At 31.2% G+C, this 24,168-nt stretch overlaps 2 protein-coding genes across 2 annotated transcripts; one reads left to right on the top strand and one right to left on the bottom strand.

Annotated features, from left to right (window-relative positions):
• Nucleotides 1-3,374, top strand: LOC105962573 (putative phosphopantothenoylcysteine decarboxylase). The gene is made up of 4 exons (XM_088813842.1): nucleotides 1-183; nucleotides 1,754-2,097; nucleotides 2,801-3,278; nucleotides 3,333-3,374. Exons 2-3 carry the CDS (start codon nucleotides 1,759-1,761, stop codon nucleotides 3,089-3,091), a joined length of 630 nt encoding a protein of 209 aa, XP_088669968.1. The 5' UTR covers nucleotides 1-183; nucleotides 1,754-1,758; the 3' UTR covers nucleotides 3,092-3,278; nucleotides 3,333-3,374.
• A 3,403-nt stretch (nucleotides 3,375-6,777) lies between these two features.
• LOC105962539 (uncharacterized) lies at nucleotides 6,778-9,727 on the bottom strand. Its single transcript, XM_012986853.2, has 3 exons — nucleotides 9,289-9,727; nucleotides 8,379-8,647; nucleotides 6,778-7,502 (listed from the first exon to the last, which is right to left on the bottom strand). The coding sequence occupies exons 1-3, from the start codon at nucleotides 9,584-9,586 to the stop codon at nucleotides 6,852-6,854; spliced, it is 1,218 nt and encodes a 405-aa protein (XP_012842307.2). The 5' UTR covers nucleotides 9,587-9,727; the 3' UTR covers nucleotides 6,778-6,851.
• Nucleotides 9,728-24,168: the final 14,441 nt, after the last annotated feature.

Below are 24,168 nucleotides of genomic sequence, written 5' to 3'. Positions count from 1 at the left end.
AATTACAAACCAATAATTAATTCCTACAAAAGTTATTTTTTTATTTTTATTTTTATTTTCATTTTTCGTCTCCCTTCTTTCTTCTTCGTCTTCACTCTCAGTCTCGACGCCTGCCAAAATTGGGGCTGCTTTCTCTCTCTCTCTCTCTCTCTCTCTCTCTCTCTCTCTCTCTCTCTCGCCGAGGTAATTATTTTTTATTTTTTATTTAATATCCGCTGTTATTTTTAATTTTTTGTGTTTTATTATTATTAAGTTATGCGAAACCCTATACTTGTGTATCTAACTGTAATCATCACTTGATGTTAAGAACTAGGTTCTGAATCAGTGCCTCACTGTCGTAATTTAGGTTATTAAATTAAAAAAAAAAAAAGGGTTGTTTTAATTCTGCTAAAAGATTTGCCTTTTTTTTTCTTATTCACGGCTATTTATTAATTTTTTGACATTATATATATATATATATATATATATATATATATATATATATATATATATATATTTAATTTTTGAGTTCGATCTGTAGAGAATCAGAAATCGAGGTTCAAAAGATTCACTTTTCCGTATAGTAAGAGTCATTGTGATTGTAGATTATAATTCGGTTTACGTTTCGACTGTAGACTACGATCGGTAAATATACGAGTAGTTTGCGTTATGTGAGATTCTTGAAAAGGTGTCAACGCTCGTTTTCTTCGAGTAATACTCGAATGTGAAACTTTTTGTCGTCCAAGACTTGTAAGATTTTGGTGTTCTTTATCATCTTCAAAGAGAGTTTAAACGAGAATGTTCGTTTGAGTTATTATCGATAGACGATTATCTAGTGCGTAACAAGATCTACTAGTGATTATTTGTAATGCCTAATATAATCGAGTTCAATAAATGCAACTTCGTTGCATTAAATATTTAAGTTAAAACACGGAAATTGCAATTGATTTGAATTACTATGCATCCGTTAAGTTAAACACGGAAATCTCATTTTATGGTCAACTATGTTATTCGTAGATTCCTCAATCTGCTCTGTTATTAAAATTGCTTAGGATGGTGCTCGTAATTATGCAAACAATGAGGGTTTTTTTTTCGTAATTAGGCCTTACCTCAGGGGGTCCTTGTAATTTGCCCAAAAATTATTTGTTCTTAAAAACAGTGACATATTGAATTGTTCGACAAATGGTTTTTCTCTCGGTTTTGCCTTTCGTTGGATGATTAATTTCAATCTCTTGTTAATTAATTTCTTAGGCCTCGTTTGGTTGGGGAGATTAGCCTTTATTAACTAAATAATTGAACTGTGTTTGATATTTGGTATCCACAATAACTTGTCGGGTCGACCCGCAAATATTACATTTTAATGGCTTATCTTGCCTTATAGGCCTGTTTTTTTTCTTAGAGGGTCTAATAAAATAATTGGCTTTTCATTAGATTATTTAATCTTATCTTAACTAATTTTATCTCGCCCACCAAACGAGGCCTTATTGTACTGACAAAAATACTAGGTTCAGAAATTGTTTCCGTTACAATTAACTTAAATATAACATTAGATGTCTTACTTTTGTCCGAATTCTTGATTTTTGAAGTGTATGGTAGTTTGGTAATTTGTTTACACAATACTCTTCAAGCACGTATTGAATTTGAAATTTTCTTCGAGCCCTTTAATCTTTATACTTTATATATTCTTGATCTATTTTCCTGCTTTAAATGCTTCTTAAATGGAATAACGGGGTGTTTCTTAAATATTGTTTCGTTTTCGACAACGACAAAACAGGTTATATGGCGCATTTAGAATCTGCAAATACGGACATGAATCTGTATAACGGTACATCGAGAAAGCCTCGTATTCTGCTCGCGGCAAGTGGAAGTGTGGCTGCAATAAAATTTGCTAATCTTTGCCATTGTTTCTCCGAATGGGCAGAAGTGAAAGCAGTTGCGACAAAGGCATCACTTCATTTTGTCGACAGAGCCTCACTTCCGAAAGACGTAACTCTTTATACAGACGAGGATGAATGGTCCACCTGGAAGAAAATCGGCGACGGTGTGCTACACATTGAGCTAAGAAGATGGGCCGATATTATGGTCATTGCACCCTTATCAGCTAACACACTCGGCAAGGTAAAATAAATTCGTATGTATAAATTTACCCGTTAGCATCGTTTCTTAGTAGGCGTGGAAATTGGAACGATTCGGGAATTTCTTAATTTTTGGAAATAATTTTTCTATCCCGATTTTTCAAAATTTTGATTTCCAATATTTTTCTTTCAAAAATATTTGGATATGAATCGAAATTATATATATACATATATCTATATGTGTGTATATATATAAAGTAATTGGAAATTTCTATTTCCAATTCAATTTCAATTTCCAAAAATATTCTGAATTTTCTTTTTGTTTTACAAGTGTAGTTATTATTATCAATATTATTACATACTTTTATGAAATATTTGAATTATAATTTATGTAAATAAATATAAATGATTTTACGTTTAAACGGGTATTATAAAGATAAAATGTTTCATTTTTAAATTCTATATGACTGGAGCAGATAAATGATAGTTTCTTAAGCTGGAATTTTTTTAAATTTTTTTCCCGAAAAAATAGAAGTAAGACGATTTCCAAATTTACCCAAATCGGAATGGATTTGTAGTTTCCCAAATTTTCGGAATCGGATTCGATTTTTCACTTCAGAAAAGAAAATTTAAAACTTTCCCAAAGTATGTTTTCGGACCACCCCTATTTCTTAGAGTGTAGTTAACGATTGTAGTTTCAAAATAATTGACCTAACTCGATTTCGTATCTATTTTTATTCGAGTAGATTGCGGGTGGATTGTGCGACAACTTGTTGAGCTGCATTATCCGAGCATGGGACTACACTAAACCTATGTTTGTGGCACCGGCAATGAATACACTAATGTGGAACAATCCATTTACGGAGCGGCATTTAATGGCGATTGATGACCTCGGAATCTCTCTTATCCCACCCGTTAAAAAGAGGTTGGCTTGTGGAGATTATGGAAACGGGGCAATGGCCGAGCCTTCACTTATATATTCCACCGTAAGACTTTTCTTCGAGACTCGAGAAAAATCGAACGGTGGTAATGTTTAGTGATGGTGATTAATTTATTGCAACTCTCCCCTCTTTGTGGTTTAGATGAAAACTAAAATTAGTAGTGATGGTGTGTATCGTGTTTTCAAACGGTGTTTAGGTGTCAAAGGAAGAATTTGTGTAAATTTTTATCTATTTATGTTTTCTAATTTATGAAACGAATACTTTGTTGTAAGAATTTGTGTGTGTGTGTGTGTGTGTGTGTGTGTGTGTATACATATATGTATACACATATACTTAGTAGTGCATTTTTATTCAATGAACTTAAAAAATGTTTGAGTTAGTTCACTTCTCCTCAATTTGTTTTTGAAATTAGTTCGCGAAGACTTAACGGCTACTACTCGGTTGAATAGTGGTCGCTACAAATGACCATTTTCACAATCGGTGCTTAAAATAATGAAGTTCAGGTATGCCCGTGCAAAAACAAATGTTTGGGGGGCAAAGTGCAAACCGCCCTGAGTTGTGCTTTTAACCCAAGTATAAAATGCGTAATAATATCGGATAAAAAATTCAGCAATCGATTTTCTAGTACAGTCATTATATTTTTATTTGTGTAAATCTCGTAGAGCTTTAGGAAATTGAGTTCGAGTTTGACTTGATTAGCAATCGATTTGAGCACATGAATCGAGATTGAATAAATTTAATCTTTATCATATATTTTGGTCTTATTTTTTAATCAAACTCGAGTTCACACCGAGATTCATATCTTGTCGAATGAATGAATGGGAAAGGAAAAAAAAGTGTTCAAGTTTATTCTACGCTCATTATGTTAATCAATTGAACCTCTAAATGAGTTTTAACGAACAATCTCGAATAAAACAATAAGTAGTTTATATATGTTTATTATTTCGAAGAAGGGATAATTAGCAAGACCCCCCTCATCTAGGAAATGTAGTTAAGAAAACACCCCCTCCTAAAAATAATTAGAGAAAACCCCTTAGTTAATATTCCATCCAAATACTATTTTCATAATTCCAAAACTACCCTTAATTGTTCAATATACTCTCTCAAAACCCTATCTCATTTTCATTTACCATTTTCCTTTCTCGTTTTTCGTTTCTATCTTTTTCTCTGTTCTCTATTCTCTGTTCTTTCTTCTTTGTTTCTTTTTTTTTTCTCCGACAAATCTTCTCCTCGCCGCCGCCGCCGCCGTCGCAAGATGAAGAAATGCATAGAGTCTAACCGTCGGCGCCTATCAACAGAAAACCTCGTGTCGAACTCGTTGAAGCAAAGGCCAGGAGTTCTGGTTAAGTCAACCGCGAAGCGAACGCCGATCCCCAACGGCGATCCGTCGTGCGTGAGAGTCGAAGGGGTGCTAACGGAAGATAATTTCACCACAGTTCTCGCTACCTCGACGAGTAGATGCTTCTGATTCCTGGCCAATTCCAAATGGGGCGGATCTGAAACTGAGCCTTTCAGAGGCTGGATAAAAAATATGTTGGGTTTTATGGGCTTTGAAGAAGCCAAGTCAGAGTGAAGTTGAGGGTTGGGGGAAATGGGCGGCGGAGAGAATTGATGGTGGGAGATTCGAGGCTGGAGAATGGGGTGTGTTGAGTCATTTGACTGTTTGAAGAGTTTGTTGAATTTTGTGGGCAGAGGCAGGAGGAGAGGTAGTGAGAGAACAAGAAGATGATGACCACAAAAATTTATAATTCAATGTGGACGCTTAATCGACTATGCTCTGGTAGTCAATTAAGGTTATTTTTTTTTTTTTTTTGAATTTTTTGTTTATTGATTCCAAGTATATAAATCAATTATAATGTTTGTATATTTTTTGTTTTTTGTAAAATATAGTTGATTTTGCATTTTTTCGCAGTTTTGATTTGTTATGTTTAGTAGCAGATTTTTAATCGACTATGCTTCATCATAGTCAATTAATATACCTGATATAAAAAAATAAACTAAAAAAAAAATTAAAAAACAAAAAAAAAAATTAAAAAATTAAAGAATTTCCTTAATCGACTATGAAGCATAGTCGATTAAGACTAATCGACTATGCTTCATAGTCGATTAAAAAAATGGAAAAAAAAATAAAAAAATCGCTGAGCGCGTGACCAAGTGATGAGGTGGCGGGCGGGGGTAAAGCTGGAAAACATAATGGCTAAAAATGGGTGTGGGCTTTTCTCAAATTGACTAAAATATTTTGGGCCTCCCTCCATTAAAAAAAGTAGTGAGGGGATTTTCTCAAAGAGCCCCTTCGAAGAAAGCGTCATTTAATTATTTAGTAACATTAATAATAATAACAATTAATAAAAATAAATAAATAATTTAAAAAAAAGGTTAAATAGCACTTAACACAGAGCTTTTGCAGATGACCTCATGTGCTTGTAATATAAGCGCATAACCTCCTTGTGGTTGATGGGGGTACTTCCGTCAAATGTAACCACGTGTGTCAAACTTCAAGGGGGTCATCTGCAAAAATGAAAGAGGAAATGAAAGCACAAGGGGATCATCTGCAAAAAAATACTTTAACGTTTGACACAGACGATTAAACTTGACGGAAAAATTAATGAAAGCTAAGTTACCCGATCAACCACAATGGGGTTATGTGCTGATATTAAAAGAATAAGAGAGTCATCTGCAAAAGCTTGTAACAAGGGGATTTAATTGCTATTTACCAAACAAAAATTGTATTTGTGTTTGGTGTTTGGATTGAAAAATGGGGACCACTTGAAATCCAATCCCAATAAATTAATAATTATTTATATTTGTTGTACCTTTTTGTCTCTGAGAAGTCGTCTCTGCAGGTCATGAGAGACAACAATCATCACGTTATTATTCTATTCTCATCACTCTGTTTTTTTACTTGCAAAAATTCACACAACTCAACTCTTAATTATATTTAGGGTAAATTGCAATTAACCCCTTGTAGTTTGAGTTTTGTGCATATCATGCCCTCGTACTTTCAATACAAGCACATGGCTTCCTTATATATAAGTGCATAACTAGGAAGTTTATGTACTCATATTAAAATACAAGGGGCTAATGTGCTGTATTAAAAATACAAAAAAAATATATCCACAAAGTTCAAACTACAGGGGAGTTAAATGTTATTTACCCTTATAATTACAATATTAAACATATCCCAAAAATATTATACTCGCATAAGAATGTCAGTAAATGTGTCTTCACTTTAAGAAAAACACAATAAAATGACTGGAATAACTTTAATCATTTAATAATGTGATAATAGATAGTTATAATACTTAGAGTTGAATTAATTCGGTTAAAACAGAAGAAAAAATTATGCAATTAATGTTTTATTGAAAATCTAAATTGACAGATGATATGGAATAAAAGTATTTTAAAAAAAGACAATAGTTATGCAATAAATGAATTAAATATTCATGGATTCTAAGAAAAAAAACTTATAAAGTGACTAAAATATCACTCTCCATTATTAATTGTTTCATAGTAATAATTATGACTTCGAATTAAACCCTTGTATGAAAACTTCTTCAAGACAATGGCTAAAAAGCTACATTCATGAGTTACTAATTATTACATTACCAATTAAACAAAATATGCATCCACTACACATATATATTAATTAGCATCAATCTGCATTAAACACACACACACACATATATATATATATATATATATATATATATATATATATATATATATATATATATATATATATATATATATATATATATATATATATATATATATATGAGATCACTATATATAATAATTTGAACAACAATATAATTAATTATAAGCAGTTCTACACATAGATATAATCTTAAAGGGTTTACTTGAAAAGATTTGTGAAGTCTTTGTTTGCCTCCGAAATCGAATTCCAGTCCCACAATCTATCGGCGAAGCCTGCCGGCGGCTGCAACGAGGAGGAGAATTCGGGCAGAACATTATTATTGTTAGGATATTGAGGATTATTATTATTATTTTCAAGATTATTATTATCGTTATTATTGGTTAATAATGAGGCACTTTGTTGTGACGAGTAATTAATATTGACTAGCTTATGAAGATCATCATCAATATTTGGATTAATGGAGGAATTATTACTATCATTATTATTATTATTAGTGTTAAATAATATGGAGGAGGGGCAATTTTGGGATAAACTAGAAGAGTGGCAAATAATTATATTAGCCTCTTCTTCTTGTAGTGAAGTTGGAGATGGTGGTGGGATTGTTGTGTAAGAATTATTAGTAATTTGGTTTTGGAGGGCAATATTATTAATATTTTTGGTATTATTATTATAATTTGTGCTTGTTATTTTGGCCTTTTTCCCATCTTTTTGTTGTGATTTTGATCTTCCGATTTCTCGATTTTCGGGTTCGTTTTGATTTCGTGTTTGTTGTGATGAAGATGTTGATGGGAGAGAGTGATGGTCTTCGACTCCGGCTCTTTTGTAGACTCGGCAAAGAGAAATTTCGGCCTGAAAAATCATTAAATAGGAGAAATTAAAGTCTCTGCAAGAAATAATCTTTCTTTGTGACGACATCTGTTTTTATATGGTCAGACAAAAAAATACAATGTTGTCACTAATAGGGGTATCACTAATTCTATCTAGTGACAACAAAAAAGGATTAACTGATAACAAAATTAGTGAGATATTAGTGACGACATGCACTCTTTTTTAGTGACAACTTTTGATATTGTATATCACAGTTAGGGTATCAATACTAATAATGCCATTTTCTCTTGCAGTGAGTGAAGAATTTGGTGAAAATAATGAGGGACAAGAATAAATTAAAGATATTTACATTTACCCACAATTCACATTTATAATGAGGTGTTTGAGGATATTTTATTTAATTTAATTAATGATATGAAAATAGTTGTGAATCTTTTTAATTAAATTCATGCATGTCTTGTGTTTTTTAAGGTGAACATTTAACAACTTCCCATGATTATTTATCATGATTTTGTTGGTTTATTATCTATCTCCTTCACCATATGTTTATATATATTTAAGCTAATTAATCAAAGATAAAGATAATTGACCTAAAATATATATTTTTTTTTTACATTTTTCAGTACTATTGGGGACTTGGGGTTTTCTATGAAATCAAAAAATTTAAAAAGGATAATGCAAAAAAAAAAAAAAAAAAAAAAAAAAACCCAAATTGTGAGGTTCATATCATTGATGATTCTTGATTTCCATCTTTAAAGTTGGAGTGAAAATATATATATATATATATATATATATATATATATATATATATATATATATATATATATATATATATATATATATATATATATATATATATATATATATATATTAATTAATGAGGTATTTCGTATATACCTTTTGTAGGCGTTCGGTTTCGTGGTGAGGCAAGCGATACTCGTTCATGATCCAACTAGTACGGATACCTTTGGGGGCTTTACCGGAGTAGAAAACTAGGGTTTTCTTGAGCCCGATGGAACGGAGATTCTCACTTCGGATGGATCTATCGGCACCCGTTGCTTTCCAATAACCGGAAGTAGTCACACGGTTCGGCCGATCTCCGTTTCTGTACTTTCTATCTCTCGGCACATAAAAGTACCATTCCTTCTCCCCTATTGCTGCCAAACCTTTTTTTTCCATTTCATTTTCACAAGGGAAAAAAAATAATATGAGTCATGTGTGTATATATACTTAAATCCACACACACACACACACACACACACACACACACACATGAGTACAAGAAAAAGAACTATATTCAAGAAAATGATGATTAACTTGTATCTATACATACTTAAATTCACACACACACACGTACAAGAACAGGAAAAAGAATTATTTCAAGAAATGATGATTAACTTGTATCTATATATACTTAAATTCACACACACACACACACCAAGTACAAGAAAAAGAAATATATGTATATATTCAAGGAAATGATGATTAACTTGTACCTATATATGTGCTCTTGTGAAACAATCTTGGATATATTATTTGATATGATATGAAGAGATTAAATTAGAAATTAGAAGAGATTAATTTATTTAAAATAAATAAAAGAAATTAGAAAAATGGAAGTATATAAAAGTACCATTCTTTCTTCCCTTTTGCAGCTAACCCTGATTTTTCACACACACAACACACACACAACACACACACACACAACTAATTAAATAGACCAAAAGGGTTGTTTAGAAAGAAGAGAGAAAAGACAAATATATATAGACATATACATATACATACACATATATATATAGATATATACCAGGAAGTTCCCAAGGGTCATAGCGATAAAGGTCCAAGAAAGTGATGAGTTCGACGTTGAAGCGCTTGCCCTCGACTTTACGGCGAAGGTAGAATTCGACGAGCTCTTCCTCCGTCGGATGGAATCGAAATCCGGGCATCACCATCTCCTCGTCATGATCATTTTCTTGTTCTTGATCATCTTGCTTATTATTAATATTATTATTATTATTATTATTGACGCTTATATTAATATTACTATTATCATTGCTAATTATGCTGTTGCTTTCTTCTTGATTGTTCTTGTTGTTGTTGTTCATGGCTGAATGATGATGCAATTGCCATACACAACTCTCTATGGCAAAATCAAAATTCAATTCATAAACCACACAACCCTCAATTATTTTTGATAGAAATTGAAAGCTAGTAATTATATATACACACACACACACCCTTGTAATGCTTTTTTGATATAATACACACACATGGAATGGATTTTATTTTGAGGGTTTTGAGAGGTGGAGTAGGGTAGGTGGGAGTGGGGGTGAGAGGGGATAAGAGAGAGAGAGAGAGAGAGAGAGAGAGAGAGAGAGAGAGAGAGAGAGAGAGAGAGAGAGAGAGAGAGAGAGAGAGAGAGAGAGAGAGAGAGAGAGAGAGAGAGAGAGAGAGAGAGAGAGATGACAATCAAGAATTTGCATAGCCCAACAAAGTAGAAACTTATAGTCTCTCTCTCTAGAATTGATGGTGGGAGAGGTGATATAGGCAAAAGAAAGATCCACATAATAAATTATGAGGGCCTACGAATTAAGACGGGGTTTAATTAAAGAAAGGGACACCACAGGTTATTAGGGCAGGGTGGCCAACTAGTCACTACTCACTGCGGTGGGTTTGGAGGCTTCTTTTATTTCACCATTAATTATTTATATTTCTAATTTAATTCCTTTTTCGATTTTTGTTTTGGATTCTTTTCATGTAATGAAAATATATATATTTTTTTAGGTACGATTAAAGTTATTCGTGATGTACATTTTTATTTGTTATAAGTCTCTGACCTTCTCAAATGTTACAGTTCAAGCATTGAATCACTCATCTTTTCTTAGTTGCGTCAACCAATTAAATCAGTTGACTCGAGTGGGGAGGGGGATAATTCACTGAAATCAGTTTACTTAACTCATTTGTTATAGGGGTGTGCGTGGGTCATAAACCCGCGGGTTCTAGTATAAAACCCACCCTCGTCCCGTCAATCAACCGTTCTTGATTTTAAGGAATTAAATATGTGGGTTTTCGACGGGTTTTAGATAAACGAGTCCATGGCGGTTTGTAGCAGGACTCAATCTTCACGGGTCGAAACCCGTCATGATTTGTACATTTTATTTTTGTAATAATTTATATGTTTTACGCGGAACTATTTAGAAATTGAAATAAATGGCCAAGCGTCAAATCTTAAATCTTACCAACGTGAATAACATTAATGATAAATATTAAGAGTAAATCAAAATTAATACGTTGTAATCATAAATCCATAACAAAGAGTAACTAAATTCAAAACTTTAAAAGACAAGATTTAAAATTAAATAGATAACAATATACAAAATGAGACGATGTCGTCGTTATAGATATAAATTTGACATGTAAGAGATATTTTATTTATGTATTATATATTATTTTAATTTATTATATTACATAATATAAACAAAATGACGTCGTTTTGTATGGCGGGCTGGACGGGTTTTACGGGTTAAAAAAAATTGAACCCTTCTTAGATCCGAACCCGCGGATTTTCTCCATTTAAGGACCCAATTCCTATTGATTGATCCATCCGTCCAGTTCTAATGGGACGGTCTTTACCTGGTTTATTCAGTTCACAAATTAGGGGTGATGAACAAGTCGGACCCATCAATCCGTTGAACAACCCAATTTTCAGTCTGATTCTAGTAGATCTCGTAATTTTGGGAACAACCCAGTTTACGGAATTCTAATCTGATTTTTCTATGATTTGATCTGATATTAATTTTCTGAAACTTGCCTAAAATAGTAAAAAGATCTTTTAGGAGTCTAAACGACACTGGATTGCTGAAATTTGACGTGATTCATGTGCTCATGAGTTTTGTTCCTTGAGCCGATTCACTTGAGATAGAGTTCGTTTCGTACTCAAATACAATTTGAGTTCGTAGAAAACCCTTATTTTTCCATAATTTCTTTCGATATTTCCACCAATGCCCATTAAGTCTTCTCCGAATTAAATAGTTATTTTGCAATTCGAATCCAATTTGATGTTCCTTATCAATATCCTCTTCTTCAAAAGAGCTCGACCTCGAGCTATGATCAAAATATAGCGATGCATATTTCTTTGCAAACAACTTCAGGTGCTCCACCAATCTTTCCGGCACAAAAATCTCGCTTACAAAATCTTCCTCCAAACGAGGAATTATAAAAATTGGCTTCTTAATCGAAAATTCCAATGGCTCCACCACTTTCTCCGATACAAGAACTTCACAGCAAACAGTATCTACAATTAGATCACATACCTCAACGCAATTCACTTGTCTCTTCTCTTCTCGTGCACCTTCCTCTTGAACAAATTTTACAACTTCAAATTCTTCCTCAAATTTGTTTTTACACTCTCTTTAAACTCATCGACCCCCTCTTCAACCTTGTTAACGTTCTCTTCTACCCCGTTGATGCTCTCTTCGACTTTGTTGATGCTCTATTCAACCTCGTTGACTTTCCCTTCAACTTCATCGACTTTCACCTTGATTTCATTAATGTCATCGTTAATCATAGCTACGCTAATTTTAACTTTTTCGTCTTCAACTTCGTTAACTCCTACGCCATGATCATCCACCAAACTAGGTGCTTGAATAACGAACGAAGTATCTTGTACCTCATTAACTTTGACAACAGGTGGAACATCTTCGGTCTTCTAGAAGAACTATTTCGCTTCTGATAATATTCTTCCCTCCATGCTAACTCTTGAGCCTCTTCAAGGGTGTAGAATGTATGCCACACCATCCTAAGACGTATTGAAATATTCAATCGTGTCAAGTACCGTGAAATTCCCGTACTTTCGGATTCTTGCAAGTTATTTAAGTTTGCTAGTCTCATAAACTCAGCAGTATACTTCTTAACCGATCTACTCATTTGCAAACAATTACAATATAGTTGAAATAGACGTTGCTTGTAATCTAAAGGTAAAAAACGATCCATCAACATTTTTCTCATCCTCCTCCATGATTGGATTGGAAACTTTTCTTGTTTAGCTCTATTCCTCTGGATTTCATCCCACCATGCGGCTGCACAACCCTTTAACTCACACCTAACCAATTTTATCATCTTATTTGGCAAAATATCCATCAAATCAAAATATCTTTCGACTTCTGATACCCAATCGATAAAATCCTCAACTTCAAGAAAATTTCCGTTAAAAGAAGGAATTTCAGCTCTTACCCGATTTTTATCACGATCCTTTTTGCCTCCTTATAGGCGGGTTTTCTTCAAAATCAGAGTTGTCGCTCCCCTTTGAATAGTCCTCATACCTTGATTGAAATTGAACATGTCCATGATAATTTTGTCTAACATATGCACCTCGGGCTATACCGTCGGCAATCATCATGCTAGATTCAGTCCTTCTGTTGTTGTTGTAAAGGGCAAATCCCTCGCGCACCAACCGCAGATTTTGCAATTTTCCAACCCCGCGGTCATCGCCAACGTAGTTGATGTCACCATGTTTCACACGTTTCGCCATCTAACCAGGAAACATCTCGCTACTGATGTCAACTGACGCAGAACGGAAACACGGTAAATAATTAATTTCTACGAATTAATCCTATAGAACAAAATAACATTCGGAATCTACCGAAAACTCTTGAATCGACCAGAAAAATAGAGAAAACTCTAAATATTTTATTAAAATTCGAAATTCTTCTTCAAAATAAAGTCCTAAGGCAACTATTTATACTAATAAAACTGAAAACCCTAATTAAACTAAGAAAATACTAAAAATTACCAGAAACGGCAAAAACGAGTCTGATTCTAGTAGATCTCGTAATTTTGGGAACAACCCAATTTACGGAATCCTAATCTGGTTTTTCTATGATTTGATATTAATTTTCTGAAACTTGCCTAAAATAGTAAAAACGATCTTTTAGGAGTCTAAAGATTGCTGAAATTTAACGTGATTCATGAGTTTTGCTCATGAGTTTTGTTCATTGAGCCGTTTCACTTGAGATAGAGTTCGTTTCGTACTCAAATGTAATTTGAGTTCGTAGAAAACCCTTATTTTTCCATAATTTCTTTCGATATTTCCACCAATACCCATAAGTAACTCTTCACCGAATTAAATAGTTACTTTGCAATTCGAATCCAATTAGACGTTCCTTATCAGACGGGTTCAACGGATTGATGGGTCCGACTTATTCATCACCCCTAATTTGTGAACTGAATAAAATATATATAATTAGCTAAAAACAATTAAAAAAATAAAATGCTGACTTAACTCAAATGTTAGTGAATTTGGCTCCAAGAACAGTATGTGGAATAGTGTGTTTTTGTGTCTAACCCAAAACAGAAACTAAATTAAACAATTGAACACCAAAGTTAACGTGGTACTCAATAAGAGCCTACATCCACCAAACATCCAAGAATAATATATTGATCAAGAGAGTTACAAATTACAATCAATCCACAGTAATCTAAGAATAATCATGCAGTACATCAATAACACACACTAAATAAAATCCTAAACTATTTTTTCTATTTTCAAGTGTGTATCTCTCTTTGTGATTCTATTTTGTCGTCTCAATCTCTCTTCCTTTACGCATCCTTCAAGGTTTATATAGCATCTACAAACGTCCTTGTAGTTATGGGAAAAAAAACTATTATTAGTTGCAGATATTATGATTTAAGAATTAAAAATTTATAACCTTAGTTATGTTTTTTTCTTTTTTTTTTTTATGTTACATTTTATTTTATTTTCTTTTCTTTTCTTTTCTCTCGAGCCAATGCAGTTGACCATTGGTAAATAAGGGTTAACTTCACATTGACACTCTTTTAGATAGTGAAATTACGAGCAACTACCTTATCAAATGAAAAATTACTCAAATCTCTCTTCTTAGATATATAGTTCGGTTTACACCGTTATCCCCATTGTCCGATTTTTGGATAAAAATCGACGACTTCATAAAAAACGTAGTGAACGCCCTATCTTACCCATTCGAATTATTTTTTGAAAGTTTATGAATACTGAAATATTCGTATAATTTATTTCAGTCAAAAAGAGGTATCAAAGTAATAAAATAAATTTATTAAAGGCATGCAATTAAGATGAACTTTAGAAGTATATATATATTGTACAGTTAAACCTCTATATATTAATACAGTTGGGACCATTAAAATTTCATTAATTTAGTGAAATATTAACTTATCGATAAATTAGTAATTATTAATTTATACATAAATTATCAACTTATTAATTTATGAAATTACTTTTATTATATATATATATATATATATATATATATATATATATATATATATATATATATATATATATATATATATATATATATATATATATATATATATATATATATTTACGTATATATTATTCATTGTACCATTATTTCAATGCACTATAGAGCCCGTTTCACGAGCGAAAACTCTTAAAGCAACAATGGTATAGAACGATTTTATGATGAGTTATGAGAAAACTATACCGAAAGTTCTGACCATGTTAAGAAAAATGAGGGACGAGATTGATGATAATGTGAACTTCAACAAGAAACAAGCGAAAATTAAATTATATTGTATTAAGCTTTCATAGATCTATAAAATATGTAATGTACCGTGTAATTTCAGAATTATTTTTATGCATTATTAATTTATATATTATATGGGGCTTCTTAAAATTTCCGAATGTGTACTATCTAATAAATTTATCGAATTATTAATTTAGCACGTTGTCCTCGAATCGGAATCGAGAAAACTTATTATTTAAGCGAGATTATTAATTTATCGGATATTAACTTATCGAGGTTCTATTATAGTATAATTTTCTTATTATTTGAAATTATATTTGTTAAACAAGTAAAATAGGCATCCGTAGAGAAATGTGGTCATTGTAACAACCAAAAGGATCATAGTATAACACTTATCACTCTCAAGAGTCTCTTATTTCAGTAGAGAAATCTATATCTATATTTATACTACTTATAGAAGGAGTAATGTAGTTAGTGGTTTCTTTATTTTTTGTTCTTCAAAAATTATCCCTTACATATGCAAGCTTTGAGACAAAGTAATCTTGATTAATATTGAATCTTATTTCTCCAAACTTAATTTGATATCCCCTTGTGTTTTAATTTACCATAACCCATAAATTTATAACAAATCCTGATTTACTCTGACTACATAAATTGTCAAACTCATTTCGGACTTTTCTCATTATCTCACTCTCCATCTCTTTGTACCTCTCTTCCTCTTATTTTTTTTTTCTCTCATCCACCACCACTCCTCCACCGTTGCTTCCTCTGACGCCGACGTTGACAGCGACGAGACGACGACACCGACGCCCTTATCTCCGCTCCTCTGACGCCCTTATTTTCGAACACAATTTCTAAAACTCGTTAAAAATCCAAAAAGAATTGACAAAATAAGTTCACACTCCTAATTTGTGGACAATAAGTTTACTATAAAGTGACGTCTAAAATAAAGACTAATTATTATAGACTGTAGTGTAACCCACAATAAGGTGTGTGGACAACATAGATTGAGCCAATCACCGACCTATCCCTGTCGGGTCGGGTCATCAGCCGCCCGTCCAATCTCTTTTTGGTGTCAAATACCGGTCTTGGTACCATACATTTCATTTTAATTAAATTGAGACCAATTTTTTTTTCATTTTTCCTTTTTTCTTTTTTTTTAGAAAAAAAGAGATCCCATCAATATAAATTATGATAATATGTTTTGTTTCACGTAAGTTGCTTAAATCAAAATCCTATCACAATTTATGTCGTTTTACCTATCATTTATACATCCTACCAGAGGCGGAACCATGAATTTTGCGTTGGAGGCCGAGATTTTTTTGGGGGTTCAGTGGTAGTTGTCCGACTTTTTTTTAAGGAATATTTACATAAAAGACAAAATAAATGTATTTTGTACTATTTATTTAAAATAATACAAATTAAAATATTGTGTATTCAAAACATATCTTCAATAGAGATTTTAATTCAATATTAGAAAATCTAAGTGGATTAAGGCCTCGTTTTGTTGGGAAGATTAATCATTATTAATTAAATAAGTGGATTTTGTTTGATATTTGACATTTTCAATAACTTGTCGAGTCGACCCGCAAATTTTATGTTATCATGGTTTATCTTGCATTTTGGAAAGTTTTTCTGTTGGACTTTTTGATGTACGATAAAATAATTGGATTTTTCTTAGATTATTTAATCTTATCTTGATTGATTTTATCTTAGTAAAACTTGAGGCCTAAGTAAATGAGTATTATTGCTTAAAATAATAAATGTTTGAGAATAACTAAAAATTTGATAGATCGAGAATCTAAAGTAGTGAAAAATTGCAATTTAATAACAAACATTAATTTTTTTTTCTTCTTTTTATATATATTTGTTTTTATCTATTATGATCTGGAATTGGTAAAGATTAGAATTTTAAATTTTAGTGAAATTTGTAGAATCGAATTTAATAGAAAATTATTTAAAAAGAAAACGTAAATTTAGTTTTTAGGTAGTGCCAATACATAAAAATATAGAAAATATATACATTATGCTCTATCTTGAACTAAACATAAATTTTCAATCAAGAGTTATGAAATTGAATTGACAAATATAAATGATTGTGAATCAAAAATATTAAATTAAAATTATATGTTAGAATGAATGATAATGAATTGTGGATCATGTGTTTGTATGAATGTATACTTACAAAATGTCACGAGTTGTGCAAATGGACAAGGAACCATGATTTTGTGTCTTGTTTGTGTAGCCAACAATTTAGAGCCTCACAAGGGCAATAAGACAGACAAATTACCACTTTTTCTAATTAATGAGGCGGCAGGCAAACAAGGCTTTTTCCTTTTCTTCTTTTTTTTTTGGCTTAATCTCATTTTGCACCCTTAAAATATACTATTTTGACACTTTGCACCCTCAAAATAAATTAATAGCACTTTGCACCCTCAAAACACAATATATCTTGCATAATGCACCCCACATGATATTTTAGATATTTTAAAGTTGATAAAGGTAATTTAATATTTTGGATTATTTTACAGACCGCCCTCATTTCCAAATTATATAGAATTAACTACAAAACGGATTACACTCTAGGGGAAACCCCTCTCATTTTGAAAATATTTTACATACCCCCCTCGACCACCCTGAAGTACCTATAAAGCCCTTTTAAAATCAGTTTTAAACCCTAGCGACCCACAATCGTCTCTCTTCCTCTCCCGGATTCAAATTCCGCATCCATATATCTCCAACCGGCGAAGTTGCTTCCTGAAGTCATAACTCTATGTCCCGTGGTCGGAATTCGATGGTTTGACTACCGTTGGATTCCTCTCGTCGAACTCTTTCTTTTGGTGGTGATTTCATTCAGTTTGGAGCACTCGATATGTTCTGCAATTATTTTTCAGTCGATGTATATTTCGAAGATGGTGGGTCTTGCCGGAGGTATATTTTGTGTTCCGGCAGTCGGAATTTCACGGGCTACCCGTTGGATTCCTCTCGTCGAGATCTGTATTTTGATGGTAATTTTGTTCATTTTTATATAGTCATATTTATTTTTATAAATTTTTTTCATTTGTGAGCGCGGAACTTTGGGTGGTTATTAGCGGCGGTTAGGGTTTTTAGTAGGAGACGATTGGGGTGAGAAGTCACTGGCTGTTTGGTTTAAAATTTGTAACATTTCCCAGCTATAGCGTCTCTCTCAATCTCTCGATCTCTTAGTGTTTGTTGATTTTTGAGTGTTTTGATGTTTCTTATTTGCACTAAAATAATTTTTTTTTGTTTTGATTTTGCAATTGCAGCTTAATGAAAGTCATTGTCTCATTGATCATCTACTTGAAGGTGTCAAAAATTTGGTTGATGTTACATCTACTTCAAGTTACAATGTTCAACAGACTGTAAACATTACTGTACATTACTATATATTACTAGTTACATATAGTAACATGTAGTTACATATGCATATATTTGTGTATTTTCGAATTGTATTTTATTGGTTCTGAGATGATTATAAAAAAATATTCAAATTTATAATTTTTTGTTGTTGGGGTTAATGAATTTCTTTTGTATAAGCCAATATTCGTGTGCGTATACAATTGATCGATTAAAAATATGGGGTAGAAAAAAAACATAACTACGAATTACTATAGTTTACTACAGTTACATGTATTGTATTTAGTTATTTTCAGTGTAGTAAACATATTGATTTGAAAAAAAAAATTTAAGAATATATATATATATATATATATATATATATATATATATATATATATATATATATATATATATATATATATATATATATATATATATATAACAAACAGGTTTATTAAAAATAATAATAATAATAAATAAATCAACGAAAATGTTATACGCGGTTTGGCCGAAATTATATATAAGGGTAGTATTGTACTTTCGCCTTTCCAGGGGGTATGTCAAAGAATGATTTTGGCTTGGGTTTATCCCTAGTTTAATTGGTAGCCATGGGTATGTAAAATAAGCCCTAATATTTTTAGTGGTATTTAAAAATTATATTTTTTAGCCCAAAAAGATATTATACGAAAAAAAAAAAATTCAGCTATTTCGTTATCAAGTTATCTAAAAATCATATTTTCTTCCAAATATTTATGTCTAATATTTCCACCAATAATAATAAAATATTTATCACTCGAATAATTTGGTGATAAAACTTTATTTGATTTTATTTTGTAAGAAAAGAAAAATCAATTATCCGGTGTGATTTTTATTTTTTCGCAATTTGTGCGCTCGAAGTTAGGTTGGATGGTGAAGAAAATAACAATTCAATTTTTTTTATTTTGCACCCCTGAATAAAAAAATTAGCCTTTATTATTCAATTAAGGGTGCATTGTGAATGATTTATTGTGTTTTAAGGCCCCGTTTGGTTGCCAAGATAAGCCATGATTAACTAAATAGTTGGACTTAATTTGATGTTTGGTATCCTCAATAACTTGCCGGGTCGACCCGCCAAAATTATATAATCATGGCTTATCTTGCCTTATCTTGGCTTATCTTGCCTTTTAATGAGTTTTTTCTATTGCACCTTTCAAGCTCCAATAAAATAATTGGGTCTCATTAGATTATTTAATCTTATCTTGGCTAATCTTATCTTGCCAACCAAACGAGGCTAGGTGTACAAAGTGCTATTATTATTTTTCAAAGGTGCAAAGTATCAAAAGACTTCATTTCAAGAATACAAAATGGGATTAAGCCTTTGTTTTTTTTGGAAGATATTTGCCATATGCATTTGGGCTGTCAATTTGGTCGGTTTTGCCCTCCATTTTATTATTCGCCTCTTGTTTTTCATTTTGTTTTTTTTTTTTTTTTTTTGTTTTTAATGTGTTGGGAGGGGGGAATTATTGGGGGTAAAAACATTGTTAAATTTCATTATTGAAAAAAAAAAATTCATATATTTACTCAGGTGTGTTCGATTTTTATAATTCTTTTTATTTTTTGAAAGTGCAAATTACTAATTGTGATTAAAGGTTATGTTTATTTTTAAAATCTGGGCTTTTTTTAATAAATATTGTAATACAAATCTAGATTAATTAACTGGCAGCGTTTGCAAGAAAACTTTAACTTCAAACTCGTTTTTGCAATAGAAAAGAATAATAAGGGCATAAATGTCAAATACAATTTCTTGTAGATTATCAAGTGCTTAACTGATCTTCAAATAGTCATTGCTAGCCTTTCAAGTCAATTCAAATATGATTATTGATTATAATCAAAAGGGCTCAAGTCACACGTACTTGACCTTAAAAACGTATTATTTTTAAGGGTCTCAAGTTTTCGATATTTGTACTATCGCTTCTATTTGATCTAAGATAAAGATTTACTGAAGAGTGAGGACGAAACAATTAAAGCGTATTAATTATAGAATAGTTTAAATATATAAGAATTATTAGAGAGTTTAGCAATTAATTAGAGATTAGTTAGAGACTTTAGCAAACAAGAGCTTAATTATTAGAAAAAGTTGCTCCAATTATTTAAGGTTTTGGGGAGGATTTTCTAATTCTCACTTTTTTATTTAGTCTAATTAATAGGAATATTCAATTAGTGAGGACTATAATGTAAATATATGCAATTGTGAGAGATATATGGTGGTGTTTGCAAATGATTATTTAAAAGCAGAAGTTAGTGATTGTGATTTAAGTTAGTTTTAAGTGCTTATTTTTAAAAGTTGGGGGTGTTTGCAAATATTTCGGAAAATGAACTAAAATTGAAAAAGCAGGGTTAGGGGTGCTTTTAAAAAAATAGCTTAAAGCAGATTATTTTAAGAGAAGCAAAAGCAAAAGTTGATTTTGCAAACACCTAAAAACAGATTATGAGCAAAAAAAATCGCATAATCACTTTCAAAAAGCATTTGCAAACACCACCATAGAAACACGACGGTGACGGAGGAAGAAGGGAATGTGACTTTTGCCGACCTTATTTAATAACATTACCAACACCACCGTTTCCATTATTGCATTATGTACCCACAACTTTCATTTAATTACATACAAGTACATTCCTCATTATTATGGTCTATGTTCATTAAAAAAAAAGAAATAGTCAATAATAAATAAATAAAAAGTCAAAGTATTTAAAATTATGGCAAATTACTTGTTCATCTTTATAGTGTCAAATTTATCTAGTAAAATAGGAGGTTTTCCGTAAGACAATTATATATTGAATGTTGATATATAATTAAGGGTAAATAGCACTTAACCCCCATGTCCTTACAAGTTTTTGCAGATGACCTCCTTGTGCTCGTAATATCAACACATAACCCTCTTTTGGTTTAGGGGTAACTTCCGTTAGTTTTTCCGTCAAACTTAACCACTTGTGTCAAACTCCAATTTTTTTTCTTTTTTGCGGATGATCCCTTTATGCTTACATTTTTATGTTCATTTTTATAGATGACCTCCTTGAAGATTGACACACGCGGTTATATTTAACGGAAAAATTAGAGAAATTTACCCCCTAAACTACAAGAGGATTATATGCTGATATAAGAAGCACAAGAGGTCATCTGCAAAAGTTTGAAACCAGGTTAATTGCTATTTACCCTGTAATTAATTTAATTTACTATTGGTGCTTGATTGTTTAATTTCACTTTAGGATCTCGATAATTAATTCTCCATTAGTTTAAAATTGAAGGGAAAAAAATTATATTATTAAAATTGTTTAAAATGATAAATTATCTTCTCTTTGTTTTGGAGAACTTTTCTTATATCATATTATATATTATCTTAGATTTAGAGTTTCAATAATGTATTAGTTAATATTTTCACATCTTTTCTAAAAAAAATTAGTATATATTTAAAAAGAATTGGATAATATGTATATTTAAGTAACATTTTGTTGGTGGGCCAAATCAAACCATAATCACCGTTGTGGGTTATTACATTGTCGGGAATGTCCCATATACTACAACCTTATTTATTGGGTTGACTCTCAGACTTGACCTTTATGTTGACTTGTCAGAAACCTGTTAAATAAATAAAATAATTATATATTGGGCTATATGGCAAACATCCTTTATTGGGATTTTAATTCATGATAAATTATTTATTTGTAAATGATATTTGACATAAATCCAATGAACCTGAAAAATCATATATGCCCCCACTAATTATAAATTAATATAATTATTTAATTAAAAAAATTATACCTATAATCTACACCCAAATCTTCCTCCAAAAATTATTCCCCTAAGAGCAACTCCAATGGTAGGTATTAAAATGAGGCATCTAAACACTTAATTGACGCTTGAATAATACTTTGGTACTTCGAAAAATATAATATACTCCAACCCGTAGGAATCAAATAAATTATTTTATTTTAAATATGTATTAAACATAAATTAATAGATTTATTTGGTCCCTATTTCATGGGAATTTGTTAGAAAAAAATATTTTTTTTTACGTTGAAATTGCATTTCCTAATTTCTAGAAATATTTGATACTTGATTTGTTTGGGTGCATTTTTGCACCTCTAGGATATAAAGTATCAAAAAAACTACCCCTTTGATGCTTCCATTGGAGAAGAAATTTTAAGTTTTGGGAATCAAAATGGAAGTTTTATCATATAATACTCCATTTGATTCCCCCATTGGAGTTGCTCTAATCACGCCAATTCAGTTTTTTTTTTTCCTTTTCTTTTTTTATTTTTTTAATGGTTTTCCTTATTTCGATTTAAAAGAAAATTTTGTAATTATTTTATTTTTTTAATTTTTTTTTATTTTCAGTTTTTTATTTTAAATTTTTTTCTTTTTATATTTTTCATGTTTTTTATTTTAATTTAAAAAAATAATTTTATTTTAATTTTCGTTTTTTCATGGTTTTTCTTTTTTCTTAATTTCGATTTTTTTTTAAAAATGGTTTTTTTTTTTATTTTCTTTCCATTTTTTTAAAATAAAAACCACTATAAACATGAAAACCACTATAAACATGAAAACCACTCTGTATAAACAGCTATATAAACATGAAAATCACTATGTATAACAACTATATAACATGAAAGCTACTATGTATAAACATCTATATAAACATGAAAAACACTATGTATAACAGCTACATAACATTAAAACCACTCTGTATAACAACTATGTAAATTTGAAAACCACTCAGTATAATAACTATGTCAACATAAAAACCACTCTGTATATATAGTTATATAAAAATCTGTACAAAAATTATTGAAAACCACTATAATTTTTGTACAGATTTTTATAGTGGTTTATGTAAAATATTGAAAACCACTATAAAAATATGTACATAATTATTGTGATTGGCAAATAGCTTCGTGCAGAAACGGTACTAATGATTTCACTCTCCTGACAAAGGGGCAGACCGATAATCGGAGAATCTGAGACCGTGTGGCGGCGTCCTTGATCTGCACATAAGCCGTCCCCGCCGCATCGATGGGGGAGGATCCTTTGCCACGACTGAGAATAACTGCCGGTTTTCTACAACAAAAATGCTACGAAATCGGAATTGAATATGCAGACTTTGATTTCCGACAAAGCCTCCGAGAAGTTGGATTAACAACTACAATAAAGATTCTTCTTTTTATTTACAAAAGTTGACAAGGGCAAATAAAAACTCATGTTTATATAATCATACAACAAAAAAATTAATACTTTGCAGACATATCATATTTCCAATTAAAAATAAATAAAAAAATAAAAATAAATCAACAGACCATACTAGAACACAAAAGGAAAAGAGATTTTCCAAAGAGACTACAGAGTTGCTTGGATAGATTCAGACAAAAACCCATGTTTGATTTGTTAAAAACTCATGTTTATATAATCATACAACAAAAAAATTAGAACTTTGCAGATCCAATTACAAACAAAAAATTAAAAAAAATAAAAATAAATCAAAAGATCATACTAAAACACAAAAGGAAAAAATATTACTCAAAGAGAATACAGAGTTACTTGGATAGATTCAGACAAAAACCCATGTTTGGTTTGTTGGATTGTTATGCTTACAGAAGTTGTAAGTAAAATTATTTCTCTGCTCAAAACTCATCTATAAGAGAAGAAGAAAAACAACCCAACTTGTTAATTATTCTGCTTCGTCACTTGTTTCAACGACCATTGTTTGCCGTGGTGGTGGTGGTGGTGGTGGCCGTGGCGGGGCAGCATAGGT

Source organism: Erythranthe guttata, chromosome 14 (genome assembly GCF_056151865.1).
Source record: "Erythranthe guttata isolate IM_541 chromosome 14, IM_541, whole genome shotgun sequence".
NCBI classification, from domain to species: domain Eukaryota; kingdom Viridiplantae; phylum Streptophyta; class Magnoliopsida; order Lamiales; family Phrymaceae; genus Erythranthe; species Erythranthe guttata.
The sequence above is the reverse complement of the archived record's forward strand: the minus strand, read 5'-3'. Positions and strand labels throughout refer to the sequence as shown.